Source organism: Hylaeus anthracinus, unplaced genomic scaffold (assembly GCF_026225885.1).
Source record: "Hylaeus anthracinus isolate JK02 unplaced genomic scaffold, UHH_iyHylAnth1.0_haploid 0, whole genome shotgun sequence".
Classification (NCBI taxonomy): domain Eukaryota; kingdom Metazoa; phylum Arthropoda; class Insecta; order Hymenoptera; family Colletidae; genus Hylaeus; species Hylaeus anthracinus.
The window spans coordinates 4,320,511-4,336,187 of NW_026533254.1; the positions used below are offsets into that span (position 1 = coordinate 4,320,511).

General features: G+C 42.3%; 1 protein-coding gene across 1 annotated transcript in view; it reads left to right on the forward strand.

The window, feature by feature from the left end:
• LOC128896211 (paired box protein Pax-6) overlaps positions 1-15,471 on the forward strand; it is a 59,391-nt gene extending 43,920 nt beyond the window's left edge. Inside the window, exons 8-10 of the mRNA XM_054159422.1 lie at positions 271-497; positions 1,887-2,143; positions 7,354-15,471. Of these exons, the coding sequence (XP_054015397.1) occupies positions 271-497; positions 1,887-2,143; positions 7,354-7,442 (573 nt within the window). The 3' untranslated portion in view covers positions 7,443-15,471. The remainder of the gene's footprint in view (positions 1-270; positions 498-1,886; positions 2,144-7,353) is intronic.
• Positions 15,472-15,677: the final 206 nt, after the last annotated feature.

A 15,677-nucleotide genomic window follows, 5' to 3' on the forward strand; every position in this document is an offset into this window, starting at 1 on the left:
GTGTGTGTGTGTGTGTGTGTGTGTGTGTGTGTGTGTGTGTGTGTGTGACGCACGAGCGAACGAGAAAAGAGGAGATGAGAGGAAAGAAGTTCGGAGACGAGAGTTAGAGAGAATGGGAGGTCGGGGGAGGAGAATGAAAGAGGTTGCACGAGTGGGAATGGAGAATGAACGGGCAAGAGTGCGAGGATGGATAGGTGCGGATAATGCGAATACATCGCGCGGAGTGACGCCCTTATCGTGACAAAAGCACCGTCATTGCGTCGGTTGCAGGTGTGGTTCAGTAATCGGAGGGCGAAGTGGCGTCGAGAGGAGAAATTACGGAACCAAAGGAGAGCAGCCGTCGATCAGGTAGTCGGCGGAGGAAGCGGCGGGGGTAGCGGCAGCACCGCGCCACCGGCTGCAACCCCTGCCACGCCACGGTTACCCTTAAACGCTGGATTCAACGCCATGTACTCGTCGATACCGCAGCCGATCGCTACGATGCCCGACACCTACAGGTAAATCACTCTTCTACCATGCTTTCATTCCAGGACAACCTCTCAACCAGGGGTTGCAACCCTTGAGAACGCAACTCCTGGTCGAGAGTTCGAACCTCGTCTTATAGTTCGAAGGGGTGCAAGTAGAAATGAATATGAATACGTGCAGGTGACAAAAATTCCATTGAAACATTCGTTGCAATAACAAAAATCTGGGCTATTAGCTAAAAACCTGCATTAATATATTGGCAAAGCGATTGCAGGAGCACGCGCATACATCGAGTACATTACTTCGTTCGGTCGGAGATTGGAACATTAAATGAAATGGACTGCAAAAATTAAATAGGCATTGCAATCAGGTTTTGCTGGTGAACTTGTCAGCAAACCTGGCTGGAAACACCGATTTCATTTTTGCAACTAATTTCATTTGATGTTTCGAATTTGAAACGAGTGTATTAATATATTGGAAGTACGCGTGACACCAATATGTAAATGCTGCAGTAGCCATTACTTCATTACTTTTTCATTTAGTGGTAACACCGAGCCATCAGTGATCTATAAATTCTTTTTTAAATCGATAACTCGTTCTGCACTTTAAGCAAGAGTTTAGCGCAGTTCCACTTGCAATCCTGACTCTATACTGAAACGTAAAAGTGGAAGGCCAAAATATTAGGTTGTCCAGGAAGTTCGTGGCAATTTAAAAACAAAATTCAAAGGTACATTTGAATTTTAATATACATATATTCATTGTATCACATACAGACAGTCTCATGAATATTCGTACCATCTGTGTCTAGTACAAGAATTCGTCTCAATTAAATGATAGGTTTGATGTTTCCAAATTAATGTTTCATTATAAATATGTACATGAATACACTTTACCCATGTATATATTTATAATGAAAAATGTATTTGGAAACATCACATTTATCATTTAATTTAGACCAACTTCTTCAATGAACATAGAAGGTACAAATACTTATGAGACTGAGTGTAGGTACCATTTTGGTCCATAACCTTTCCATCTTTTAAGAAATCTATACATGTTATTTGTTTTCAAACATTCCGATATATTCAGACCTGTACCGCGATATTGACTTCCAGACAACCCAATACTACCCCTCCACTATGAATTCAGCCATTTCTAATACTTTTTATACTTCAATTCCAATTCTGACGATTCTAAAGTAAAAAGTGCAGATCTAGAACAAAACTGTATCGTAGAACGACAATTAGAGTCAAAGAGTGTCGTAAGAGGGTGGGACGTCGCCCAAAAGAATTCCTCGATTTACTCTTTCGCGTGGACAAGTCGCGTTCAGTGGAGGTCCTTCCGGGATCGCGCGGAATCAGCAGAGATTGGCCCTCTTCTGCTAGCATTCCTCCTGATGGGGATCCGTTTTCTCCTCGCAGCTCGATGTCAAGCAGCTTGGGCGGGTCAATGGGTGGAAGCTGTCTTCAGCAACGCGCCGAGGGATATCCGGCGTACGTGTTCCACGAACCACTTCACTCGCTGACGCAGTCTTACTCCCACGCGCACAGCACCGCCGCGCACTCGCAACCCCATCGCGGCATCCCGACTTCTCATGGTGGCACTCCCACCACACCAGGAGGACAACCTGCAGGACCAGGTGGTGCGCCCTACCAGCCGACGACCTCGACCGCCACTGGTGAGTTTACGTTTAAAGATTTGTTTGTTTGTTCTTGTCGAATCTTCAAGGCCGATAACTGCAACGAGCTGTTGAGGGTTGCCAGGCACGTTCGCGGAGATAACGAGGAAAGTAACCTGTTCCTTCAATTCTGGTGGTCTCTTGCTGAAGGTGTGGAGCCTTGGTTGCGGGGCATTAAATACTGAATACAGCAATTCGATGGTTTTGTGCAGGGTGTCCCATAACTGGTGGTACAAGCGAGTAGGGAGTGATTCAACGTGAAAAATTGAATAGAATAAAATTTTTTCATATGACGCTTTATTTTGGAACAAAAAGATCTTTGAAAATTTGTCGTAGACGCGTGCAGTTGGACCATTTAGCTCGACGGATTTCATTGTAGACCACCTCTATTTTTATTCGTAAACGTTGGCAACGCATCAAGGAACAGATTTCCAGAATTCGTCTCATTTATGAACTGTTCGGAGTGATGTCCTCGTTGTTGCAAACATAACTGTTGTCTCCTTATTAAATTGCATCGAACGTTTTCCAATGTGTCGTTGTGCACAGTATTTCGGAAGGGTCCTATTCGATAAACATAAAAAGATAGTAAAATCGATGTAAGACAATGTTTGACAATAATGTCGACAATATTTGTAAACATTGCAACAAGCACGGAAGTAATTTCCTACTCGGAACAGTAAGACAGTAAAATTTGTCGAACTGAAGCTAAATCAAGTACACACGTACTTGAAAAATTTTTTAATTTATTTTTTTTCGAATATAAAGCGTAATATGACAAAATTTAATTCTACATTTTCCACTCAATTTTTCACGTAGAATCACCCCATACTTGTACCACCATTTACGGGGCACCCTGTATATGTAAACGATTGAAGTTGTGAAGTCGTGAACATGTTGCAGAAATTTAATCTCTGTGTCACGTTAACTCTCGGTTGAACCATAGCGGGAAAATATACACGTAATGTAGTAGAGCCTTCGTGTAAATACGAGTACCCTTAAGCCAATATTTTCCAAACTTTGTTTCACGAAATCTCGACCTTTTTTTCGAATCACCGGAGTCTCGTCGCCTAGTCGTTGAAACACTGATTTAAAGTTTAAAATTAAATTTTAAACCGCTTAAAACCCTTTTCCAAAGCTGTTAATTTTGCTGGCTGAAAAAGGGTTAAAAAAGCGATGGTGCGAAAAGGGCTTTACATGCTCTTCTCGAGACCGTCTGAAGGTGTCGTGCCAATTAGTTCCGATTTACGCTGGCAGCTGCTTCTTGGTTCGTTATTCGCGTTTTTACGATGATTAAACTACATAGGGTGTACTGTAATTTGTAGAAAAACGAATGGAAAAAAAATATTATTAGAAAAGAATGTCGAAGTATCGAGTAGTAACGTGTCTTCCTGTAACATCAAATTTTTAAGTTTCAAACTATGGGTAAAGTAATTCGACAAAGCGTAGAATAGTCGTTGATTTCGCTTTGCTGACAAGTACGCACTTTAAGATATGATGCTTCATTCGTTGAACGTTTCAAGAGCTTCTTCGTTTTTTTCCTTAAGTTTTCAAGGTATAGAGACCACTCTCGTTAATACAAGCCACCGATATACATTCGAGGAGCAAGAGGGAAACTTCGATTCATGCGGCGTGTGTTTGTGCTGTTCGACGCGTGTCGTTGGCGGAACACAGGCTCGCGTTCAAACGTAAAGTACTCGTTCTGTACCATTGAAACTCTCAGTTGATTACACACACTCGAGGATTCGGTGCGCACAGCCAGAGCCAGACGATGAAAAAGGAAAACACGCGCGTCGTCGCGAGAACTATGTGGTTACCGTGGCAAACGACACAAGTGGAAGTACGTTTAATGGGCGCAAGGAAGTTTGTTCGGGCGGAGACGCGTCTGAAATTCATGATTGACGCGGAAAAACAGAAATAAATTTTGTGCGTTCCTGTAACGACCTACTCGTTCCACTTTTTTTTTTGTTTATTTTTCCATCATGCAAGTATTCGTTACACGGAACGATTCATTTGAATCGAGCCACGCGAATATGGTTGGAATAATAACGCCAAATAATGCATCGAGGTTGTCGAGGTAAACATCGGATTGAAAGATGATAATTTGGAATTCTGAAACGAGGTATTAGTCATTGTTTCAATTCTTCGTTTTAGAGTCATTTTGAGGAACTACAAATCGATAACGATGCTTTTAAATCCAACATCTTTCCAAAGTGTTGGAAGAAACCTGCAATTTTGCTCAATTCGACTGGCTACCAACGCGACAGCATAAAAATTTCTCAGGAAACGAGTTGACCGCGAAGTCGATCGACTTCCTTCGCAGATTTTTCGTCCTGCCGTGGTGCTGAGAGTGAAATAAACCGTCGAGGATTACCCCAGGAACCTCTTTACACGCAATCTACATAGCGGCTCTAGGCACCAAGAGGGTTGTCGGGGGTTTCGTAGGTGTGGGGAACGAGAAGTTAGGCGAAAGCGGTCGGTCGAGACAGCGCAGCACGTGGGAACGTTCGTCCATGGAATTGTAAAAGGATTTTAAAACAAATCTCGCATGGCGCCAGCGGGCTGAATCGAAGAATGGGATGTTCGGTGGTTTTCCACCCATACCACGAGTAGTCGCGGAGAGCCGGTGAATTTTCCATTTTCTCGGCTCTCACTTTCTCCGTTCCTCTTTCATTCTTCTTCAACTTTCCACCCTCTGTCCCTGGCTCTCCTCTCGTTTAGCGAAAACTGCGGAGGGTCGAGTCTCCAGGTACCCTATTCTATCTCTTGCATACACTATAGTCATCCTTGTCTTGCTCGTCCTCTCCTCGGGACGTACAGGGGTGAACACAGGGGATGAACATGGGTCATGCCCTTAGCTGGGTGAGAAATATTTTCTATGCCTTCGAAATGAAAAAGAGTACACAGACAAAACAATCTCTGTAATCCTTTAATTCCTGATCTCCAAAGTTTTCTCTAGTCTTCGTAGATTACTATACAGGGTGCTAAAAAATACCATTCAGTATTTATATGATATATAGAACACACTGTACTGAGTAAAAAAGCTTTACTAAACATAGGTCGAAAGATCAACCGTTCCTGAGATATAAACAGTTTTGTTTGCTAGTATCATGGTTGTTACTTGCTTCATCACATGCGATGTTTATTGTAGTGTTTATAAACCGCGTTCTGAATGTTCTTATTCAAGTGCCGACAGTAGATTTCATTGAGAATCAATCAGTTGTGGATCGGCGATTGTAGATGTTGCACAGTTACGAAGTATTGTGAAAATGTCAGCGTATTATTCGAACGAAGAAATGGCAGATATACATTTTATGCATGGTCGTGCTAATGGATGTACCGTAACTGCACGACGTCTTTACATGGAAAAATTTCCTAATCGAAGGGTTTCCTCTCACACGCTGTTTCAAAAACTTCACCAACGTCTTTGTGAAACAGGCTCACTTACACCTTGGCATCGAAACTCTGTAAAAGAAGGTGTAAAGCACGCGTAGAAATGGGAGGTAGACGCGTGGAAAATCTTCTGTAAACATCGAACATTCAGTAGTAAGTCAATTATGACAATAATAAACAGAAATATTTATATCTCAGAAATGGTTGGCATTTCGACCTATGTTTACTAAAGCTTTTTTACTCAGTACAGTATGTCCTATATACCATATAAATATTTAATGTTTTTTTTTTAACACCCTATAGATCCAATTTTTTGCTCGTTCGCGTTCAAGTCTGCCGATGAAACCCATTTCTTCACTCTCACTTTCTTCATCCAGCGCTGTCCCTTCATTCTTCTTCAACTTTCCCGTTTCCCCGCACTCTCTGTCCCTGAGCCCCCTCTCGTTTAACGAAAACTGCGGAGGGTTGAACCTCCTGGTACCCGACTCTATCTCCTCCCTTCGTTTCGATCCGTCTCTCTCGTCCACGTTGGGGGAGGTTCGCGGCGTCCCTGTCGCGCCGGTTCTTCCTCTCTTCAGGGTATACAGGGGGCGAACAGAGGATGTGGATGGGTTGGGTCTCGCCTCGGCTGGGCGAGCGCTCAATAACGTGCGAACCCAAAGGGGAGGAAACACGGGGAGTGCGCGGCGTACCTACAGGAATGGAGCGGAACGCCGTAGAATGGTGGAATACTGCGGAACACGCGCTGGCATTCCTCTTGTCTTTTCCTCCCCGTTTTGACCCGACTAGAGTTGCACTCCTTCCTTTCGCTTTTAACGTCCGCCTCGTACTTCCACTCCTCGTTCTGGAGCCCTCCATCCCCACCCTCGCTGTTCCTCGGTTTCGCGCTTCTTACGCGCTCGGAACGAGCCGCAACTTATCCATCATAATCGTTTTACGTGCATGAGCGCCGGGACTTTCACCGCGCTCGTTACCACCGCCACCTCCGAGGATGTCCCGTCGTCGTTTCCATTGCTAAGTGGCGAGGTCTGACTGCCTCTCGACGTATCGCTTACGCAACGAGATCAAGTGTTAACGGATGAATCTTAACGTAACACTACGAGCAGAGGTTTGAGAAATGTTTAAAGTATATTGAATGGTGGTTGAGTAATACTTTCATATTTATACTTTCGCAAATAATAGCAGAATCGACGTCATCCGCTTCTAAAAAATAACCTCAAGTTTAACCCTTTGCACTCCTAAGGCCACCTGTACTGCCTAAGCATTTGAAGGCGTTCTACTTCTACGGCCAGTGTCACTGCCCACAATTTATCATTAAGTTTTAATAATAAATAAATTTCCTTAGCGATTGTTCACCAATGGCATCAGATGTTTGTACCGTTACGCGTTTCTTGTACGCTTACCCCATTTATGAGAATACGTACTTCTACTCGGCAGTGTTTTGCGAAAGGTAATAGCGTGTGCACTACTTTGTAGAAGAACTAAATTAATAACCCAGTTAATGTTTTTTTGGTATTATTGTAAATAAAAATAATTTTGTTACCGTAAGTAAAATATTGAAAAGAACAGTGGAAAAAAGAAGTGAAAAGCTTGACAATGCAGAATCTAGCAGTGATGATGAGTTTGAATCGAATAATTTACCAAACTCCAAAGAGACTTCCGTGGCCGTTCCATGACTCAGAAATCTGAGAAAAATGGTCTTGGAGTTGACTACCTGCATCTAGCCGAATTGCTTGGAGTGCAAAGGGTTCCTATACTGGTTTCAACATGACTTCAACTTGAACGTATCTATCTTTAAAGGAACATGTTTTCTGTTTCAGGAGTGATATCGGCGGGAGTCTCGGTGCCAGTGCAGATCCCGTCGCAAACTCCCGACTTGGCAGGCAACTATTGGCCGAGGCTCCAGTGATCCCAGCTCTTCGGGTTCCCGCCCGCGAGCTTGCTCGTAGGCCAGGAGAGCCCGCCGCCACCGACAGCCACCCCTGGTGCGGTGCCACGGCCGTTGCTGGCGTCCCTAGGGATACCAACGCAACATCAGCCCCCGCACACGCCGGCCACCACTCCCGTGCACACCTCCGACACCAGTGAGTGAGAACGAACCGATCAATCCTCTCTGAACGCTCTCTTCCAGAGATGGTTCGCGTAGCGCGACGATTACCATCGCGATTAGCCGTTTGTCCGACGAATTGTTGACCTCCATTACTTCGTTCGAGGAGAGGAGGCCACCTCGCGGCGAGGATAGGATTCGACGAGATGGGCAAAATTGTTTAGATCAAACATTTCAAGGGGGAATAGAATATACGTAATTGCTTTGTTTAATTTTGTAAATTTCAAGAATAGGTTCATGTACGTTGGCTTTATTTGTGGTGCATTATGTTTTGCTCATCTCTGATCTAGGAGACGCGGGATGAAATCGTGGCACGGTACCGGAAGTTAGCTTCAGCAGTGCTTGTAGAGCGATTTGTACTCAGGGTCGATTTTTGTGACGTAGAGGTTCGTTATTCGTGTTTATAACTCGGTTCTAGATATGTCTCGAGTGCGTTGCAACTTCTCGAGTCATAATTATCAATCTTTCAATGACTCTATCGTGTTGTATTCACTTTATCCACAATTTCAAGAATCACTTTTCATTTAGAGTTAGTCTAAAGATAATTACATATTGCTCACTAGTATTAAACTCAAAAACAAGGACACCACTGTTTCGTAATGCCATTTTGGAATAGTTACCTATGCAACCAGTCGAATCTGCAGTCCAGTACAAGAGCGAATCGAAAGGATCGTCGGTAAAAACCTGTTAAGCAGAACGAATGCAACAGGAGTCGAAAAAAAGGTTAACGAGCCTCTTTAATTCGATTAATTAACCTCGTTGGAGTCGAGCCAAATTTCGCCCAAACGTCCGTGGTGCTGCTGACGCCAGCTTCGGTGACCGGAAAACAATAACACAGGCGTTCGGAATTTGCTATCGCAACTCTGACGATCTTGCGGTTAGCTTTCCGAGGTCTCTCGTGGCTAGTCACGAATTCGCTGTGTTAACACTTCACGGGCCAGTACGGCGCGGAATCGATCCGCATTAGTCGATTGACGGCGAAGTTTGTGCAACAGAACCTTTAATCAACAATTGTAATCGCAATATGCTGCCAGTTTGTTTATGCATGCACACTGACGCAATCTGGCGTATTTTATACGTTGGAAAGCTTTCACAGACGATCTACTAATGAGGAGGACGATGTCCACCGTGGTCTGGTCGCGTTATGTGTGGACCCTTTGCAGACGGACATTTTGAGTTAGACCTTGAACTATAATTCGAGTCACTCGATGGCTACTTTCCTTCCTAAGCAATATTTCATTTCAAATCACGCAAACTGGAAACTAGTCGAACGAGACTAAAATCTAAGAGTCCATTTTATAAACTACAAGTTTCCATCAGTCGAAATTTCCTAAAACTTTTGAACTACAGAATATTGTTGTTAACTCGAGTCTCCAAAGGATTGATATTGTCCATCTCGTGTGAAGGTAAACGTCTCCACGAATCGTCTCAGGATATCGACGAAGCTATAGGCCGTTCGGGGAGGGTGGAGCTTGAACCAAAAGGCTCCCTTTTGGTTTACATTAAAATCTGGTGGTCGTAGAAGTATACGCATGACACCCGGGTCACGCAGGGTATAATAATCCATCTATATACGACAGTATTGTACAAACGAACGCAACGAGCTTCGCCGCATAGTGACTGTGTTCGTTGGACGATCCAAATGTGAATTAGACCGACGATTCGAATTCCTAAAAGTACATAATCGGGAAGTGTTGAACCCAAGGAATAGCAATTAATTGAATAAGGCATTTAAAAAATATTAAAATTTGTGATTTTTGTTTGTTTACGAAAAAACAAATCTTATTTCGTAAAAGCACACTGAACGAAGTTTTGCAAGGGAGGTTGATAAAAATGTCGAAGGCATAGTCATCGAACATGTTTTTCTGGCAGTATTTCGCTGCAAACACGAACGATTCGAGCGAAACGAAAAAGTCAAACGAATTTCGAAGGTACAATAGCGTAGTTAGTTAGCTACGATCGGAAAAGTTTAAATTTGTTAGGTGAACTGGAACAGCAGTCTTTGAAATCGAAAACATCGATTTCTGTCTACTGTTTGTTGGGTTTTCGATTTGGGAAAGATATAAAGACAATCATGAAAAAAAAAAGTTGACAGAGTATTCCATAAAAATGACAAAATAACGGATCAAATATTTTTTTCAAGTATCGTGTTCATCGATTTGAAAAAGGCTTCGCTTGAAATGTCAAAACTTTGTGAATTATATAATTTTCAGTTATATTTTGTGACTATACTCTGAATATTGTAAATGATCGATTTCATCGAAGTGTTTAGGTATATGTAACTCCTTGAGTTCATGTTTAACACTTTTGGTATTAAGATTCAAAGCAATTCAAAACGTTCTAAATAGTAGAGCTTGTCGAGGGTACATTCATGGAAAATCTATCACACAAATTCGTAGCGACATTACGAGATTTTCGAGACACCCTGTACGAATATTTCTCCCCGCAACAGCCGCGAATCGTGTGGAAATTTCAGAGGGATTCGAGGACACGAGAGGCGGGCTCCCGCTGCAAATATTCTCGCGAGACTGTGGGGTGGCTCGAGCCAGGCCTCGTAAGGGAGGGAACGCTGGGATTGATAGCTGCCTCGGGAGGGTGGCTTTTTTCGGAGGCCGGCCATCACGCTTGTTCGCAGATATGGCGTCGGCTGACAACGCTCCACTTACAGACCAAACACTTCACCCTTCTTTCCAGGAGGAAAGTGGCAGCAATCGAATTTTCGCCTAGAAACTTTCGAACCGTTCCAACATTTGTTTCGTTGTAAAAATTATTTATCAAAAACGATGAAACAAAATTTTACCTTATTCAAAATTGGAAAGAACCGCTCTGTCTGGTCGCGACAAAAGGTCAAGATGAGAAGTATTCTTGCTAAGAGAATCGAATAGAATTTACTCCAGTGCATACGAGTTTTGAAAAAAATAACAAAAGTGTTAAACGCCTCCCTTTTGGAGGAAAATTTTCAAGGTAAACATTGTATTTCACAAAAGATAACAGAGAATTTGTCAGTCGTGTTTTGACATAGAAAGGAACACATGGATTTTTGAAAGGACAACAAGACTGTTAAATGCCTCTGTTTTGTACAGGAAAAAACTTCAAAGTAAACATTTTGCTTCACAAATGACAAATGAGACTTTTCCTCATCGCGCATCCAACATACAATTATTTCTATTAACACATTGTTGTCTGGCAATTTTACACGGAAGCGATTTCATGTCACCGGCTATTATTTCGTAATTGATGTGATATAAACCTAAATACTGAGAAAAGTATATTCTATTGTTAAACAAGAATCAAAAACCGAGAAGACTAAATACGATGAGCAAAACTTTTGCAATATTCTATATCGCCCTGGGTTTCATCAATTGAAATAGATAACACAAGTGCAAACACGAGTTTACACGGTCAACAACGTTTGGGCATGAAAACACGAGTTAACTCGTGACCGGTCAACAATGTGTTTAACAACAAAATTCTCAAAAGCACCCTACCTTGTCCAGGAAGAAGTATTCCTCCAAAATTAACAAAACAAAATCTATCTCCCATGTTTTGACGCAGAAGCGAAGGCACAAATTTGTCGAAAAAAATAACAGAAGCCTCGCACACTGTTCCCAATAATCATAACCCGTTATTGTCTCCTCAGGTCAGCATTTTCCCGATACATCTCGTCGCGGTGGATCGTTCAACGAACAGTGTTCGGAATCAATCGCGTTCACTGCGCTCACGCATGACGCGTTGTTGGAGTCGACTCGGCGCGTAATCCCGTTAAAAGTCGACTCCCTTTCCCGCAGACTTTACGAAGGGTTCAGGGGGGCCGTAGCTTTAGACTCAGCCGCGTTACCTCGACGAGAGAAGAGTTTCTCCAAAGCGTCGAGCCGGCCATACGTTCAGGACGCGACGAGCAACGATTCGGAATCGCGTCCCATCGCGCGTTGTACATATTCCCCGAGTACGCGCAGAGACGATCGTTACACCGTTCTAGATTAAGACAATCCACTCTGTAGCTGATAACCGGGATCGTCGCCGTCGATCGTCGTTAACGATCGCCGTTCGAGCATAATGGACCTCGTGAAACTGGTCGCGGAAAACCAAAAAGACGTCGATGACGAGAATATCTAGGAAATACCATTGGCAGCTGAGAACAGAGGTTGGGAAAAATTACTTGAGTGATTTTCCTAGATACGAACAACGGATGAAAGATGAATAATTATTTATTTATTACTCGTTGATTGAGAATTAGAGTTTCAATTTATAGAATGAGATTTATAGATGTTTGCTATTGGATGGTAAAAAGGTGGGGAAGAAATTGCTGTACTTTGAATTTATTGTTTACTATTGGAAGGAAATCTTGCTTACCTTTGGATGAGAAGAGTTCCTCTCGGTGAGGAGGAGTCCAGTAAACCTGGGCCCCTTTTGATTTCTTCAGTGAGCAGTTTGTTTTCTAACCGAGTGTTTCCCACCTTTCTCTCCAAATGCATTCTTCTCAGCTGCCAATGGTAGGTTCGTCGTTAACACGGAGTAGCTTCGATTGGAAGACTGTTTCAACTCTCGCGAGCCAATCGTCGACGATTCGAAGGGGTTGTTGTCGTCTGGGGCAGCCCCGCGCTCACGAATCCAAATACGGCGATCTTGTGTATAAATTCGATTGTAAAATAGCATTTGTTACTACTCTTAGCCTGTAATGTACATTAGAGAGAATCGTCGACACGCTGTTGTATATACTGTGTAGGTAAGAGGAACGGCAATTACGGTGCCGTTCGATCGTACCACTTCATAGAAGATCGTACAGACGAGAACTTTTTGCCCCTATATTCGGTGTTCTCCCTTGGACCGGAAGCGAACGATGGGGTGGCGAAAAGATAGCGCGCGAAACTGTTCTCTCGCTGGTACGGTGTTATTGACGCGACCTGAGCCTACCATTTATTCGCTCATCGTTTTTCCCCGGAGTCACTGCATCTCGAACACGTACGGTAATATGTACGTTTCACGCTTCATAAGCAAGGTCTTGGAACGGATCTAAGAACCAGAAGTCGTCGCGAGATCCACTATATTCGATGATCAAGCGAAGGGACTCGGATGACTTTGTATGGATTTGAGCGATTCATCCCCTTCTAAACTGCAATTTATTAGCTCTTTAGCTCTGTATCGGCGTAATGGAATCGTTGTCTAATTTCTGTTATTCTTGTAGGTAAATTTGAATGTTGAAATGTTTTGTTCAAACCTTTATTTTCCTTACTGTTATTATAGGATACTTTTTCACTTCACAAAAGCTTAAATATTGAAGTCAAGATTGTATAACAGCACTCCATCTGCACTTCCTTGCATATCTATTGTATTTATTTTATTAACAATTCGTGCAATAAGGACGTAAAATAAATAAAAATATTTCTAAAGCTTAACTTTTTTCTCTAGGAGTACTCTGTACTTGAATTCTAATTAATTCTAAATATTCTTCAGAGTTTTATAGCTGTCTTAATCTCAAAATTCTTCAAGTATTTTAAGCAGAGGAAACTTTCTAGCAACGTGTAGCTACAGAATATTTTTTTCTGGAGAATGGAGATTCGTGGAGTTGGTCAATCGAAGGCAAAAAAGTTTCCGCGAAAAAGTGAATATCCCGCGGCGCGAGTACGCACGTAGTATCGCGAAAAATTATAGTACAGGGTAATTTGATATATATATGCACTACCTCAGACAAGGCTTTTCGCGCGATATAAAATTCGTAATTAATCGCGTGAGCAATAAAAGAAAGAGAAGAAGAGAGTAAATTTTCGGAGGTGGCGGAAGGGCGCGCAAACGTTGTCGCGAGAGACCATTCGAGATTTTCGTACGGTCGACGTACTTACACAGTCCCCTTCATAATTATTCAAACTCTGCGTGTCGCCAGGTACAACGATTACATTTTTCACGCGAAGAACATTTAGTCATTTTTTCATTTCCAGTGTTAGAAAGTGGGAATCGACAATCAACAGGTTTCGGAACGGGATAAGGATAACTCTAAATAGATTTTCTAAATTTTTTATTTTGTAAATGTGCGAACATCACAAAACGCACTCATTTTTGTTCGTACAAAATCAAAAATAACTATAGAATTGGTTGTAAAAGTAGATTCCAGTATTGTTTAAATATTTATAAACGGTACACTACACACGGGTTTAAATGAATATTTGCTACGGTTTTCGCACGTAAATTTACGCGTATAAATTCATGGAAGTGTGTTTCAAAAAGCTGCAGTATTTATATTGACTTCAAACAATAGTTTAACAAATTTTTATTTAATATTAAACAACTATAGGCTGGTGTTATACGTGATCTATTATTCGAATAAAATGTCGCCCATGTCGTTCCGACCGTTCCAGGACTCTTCTTCGACCACATTCTTTTCCCTCCACGACTAAACCGCCACGAGCATCCACGCATAAGTATAATGAATGTTACAAGCAGAGCCACTTGTTTATTAGATTTCGCGACTCCGACATCCGCCAAGCAGCTCGCGGAAAAGGGTCGATCCCCTCGCGATTGATCTCTCCCGTCGCGTGAAATCGGTTGTAACCGAACTATAAAGATTTATCAGCAGTCAATAGGATAATCACGTGTGATTGCGTCGAGACAAGGCACGAACGAACGACGTATCGCGCGTGTCGCGATGCTATCACATGGAAAACACAGCGTCTTGCGATATTATATGTACAAATTCGTTTGAACGTTTTTTACGCGATGAACGTAACCATCGATACACGCATACCACAACACGAACACATACGGCGAACGGGGGATTGTACATTAGTAAATTTATATTTTTGGAAGAAAACAAAAACAAAGTAAACCGCATTGAAGAGAGCGAAAATCTCTCGCGGTGCACACTGGCTTTTCGAGCGTTCGAGAGCCTCGATTTCGAGATCGTACACTTCGTTCGGATCCGCATGTACCACTTCCTCGTTGACACCCTCACCGAGAACCAAAAGGGCACCGAGCCCAGCTTCGATATTCAGTTCCTACTGTTCAGCTCGTGAAAAGACGTATTTGCGTTCCTTCGAGTTACTTTGAAACGATTCTTTGCAGTATGAAACATTCGGAGTACGGTCGAAACGAGAGTGTAGGCCATATTGGACCAGCTTAACGTGCAAAGCACAAGATGGCTGCCCTCGAGTTGTTCACCTACAGTTTTTGACCCTTCGATTTCTAAAGGAGATACGTTAAATCGTTCATCGAACGTCTGTTTTCGGATCGTCGAAAGGGAACGAAGACGCTCGATGAACGATATCGTCTATTAGAGAAGAAAACCGACGTCACCGATGATAAGCAGTTTAGTGAATTGCGTTGACGTTTGTCGAACAGAGTGCACCTAGATGTTGAATTTTTTTGACGTTGATACACTTTGTCTCTTCTCTTTTTCATTACAACGGGCTGCGTATTCAAAATAAAAGAAAAAAGAACGTTGGACAGTTCCGTTTTGTTAACAGTATTGAACCTCGACAGTATTTGGTTACTATGACTATATAAACGATATAGTTGCAAACGGACTAGGTTGCATCGAAACGATCACTCGCGTCCCCGAATCTTCGTAAATCGACCTGTGACGCGGAAGTGGTCACGCAAGTTTTCTTATTATCTGTAATAATAATTGCTAATAACGAATACAGTGTATGAGTATTAACAAATTTATTAACGAGAATAATATATTATTGCGACAGTAATCTACGTAAGTGTTGTGAATAATGGAGATAATATTGTTGCTGTGATTACCTTTAAGATTGTAAGTAGTAGAATATAGAACCACTGTTAGGTGTCACTGTCTCGATTCAATAAATGTTATTTCATTTTAATGACAACGCAAGACGCTTGTTATTTGTTCGTTGAATTACATCCTTCCACCCTTCATCCATATGTATATACAATTTTTTTTTAAAATACACATTTCTCTACAGAACGTTTCTGAATGAAAATGTTTTATTTTACTGTTAAAAAAGCAGCTCGTAAACGGTACACGAGTGATTTCTATTTTTTGTTGTCATTTCCGGCGAGGAATGAAGGAGAATAAAC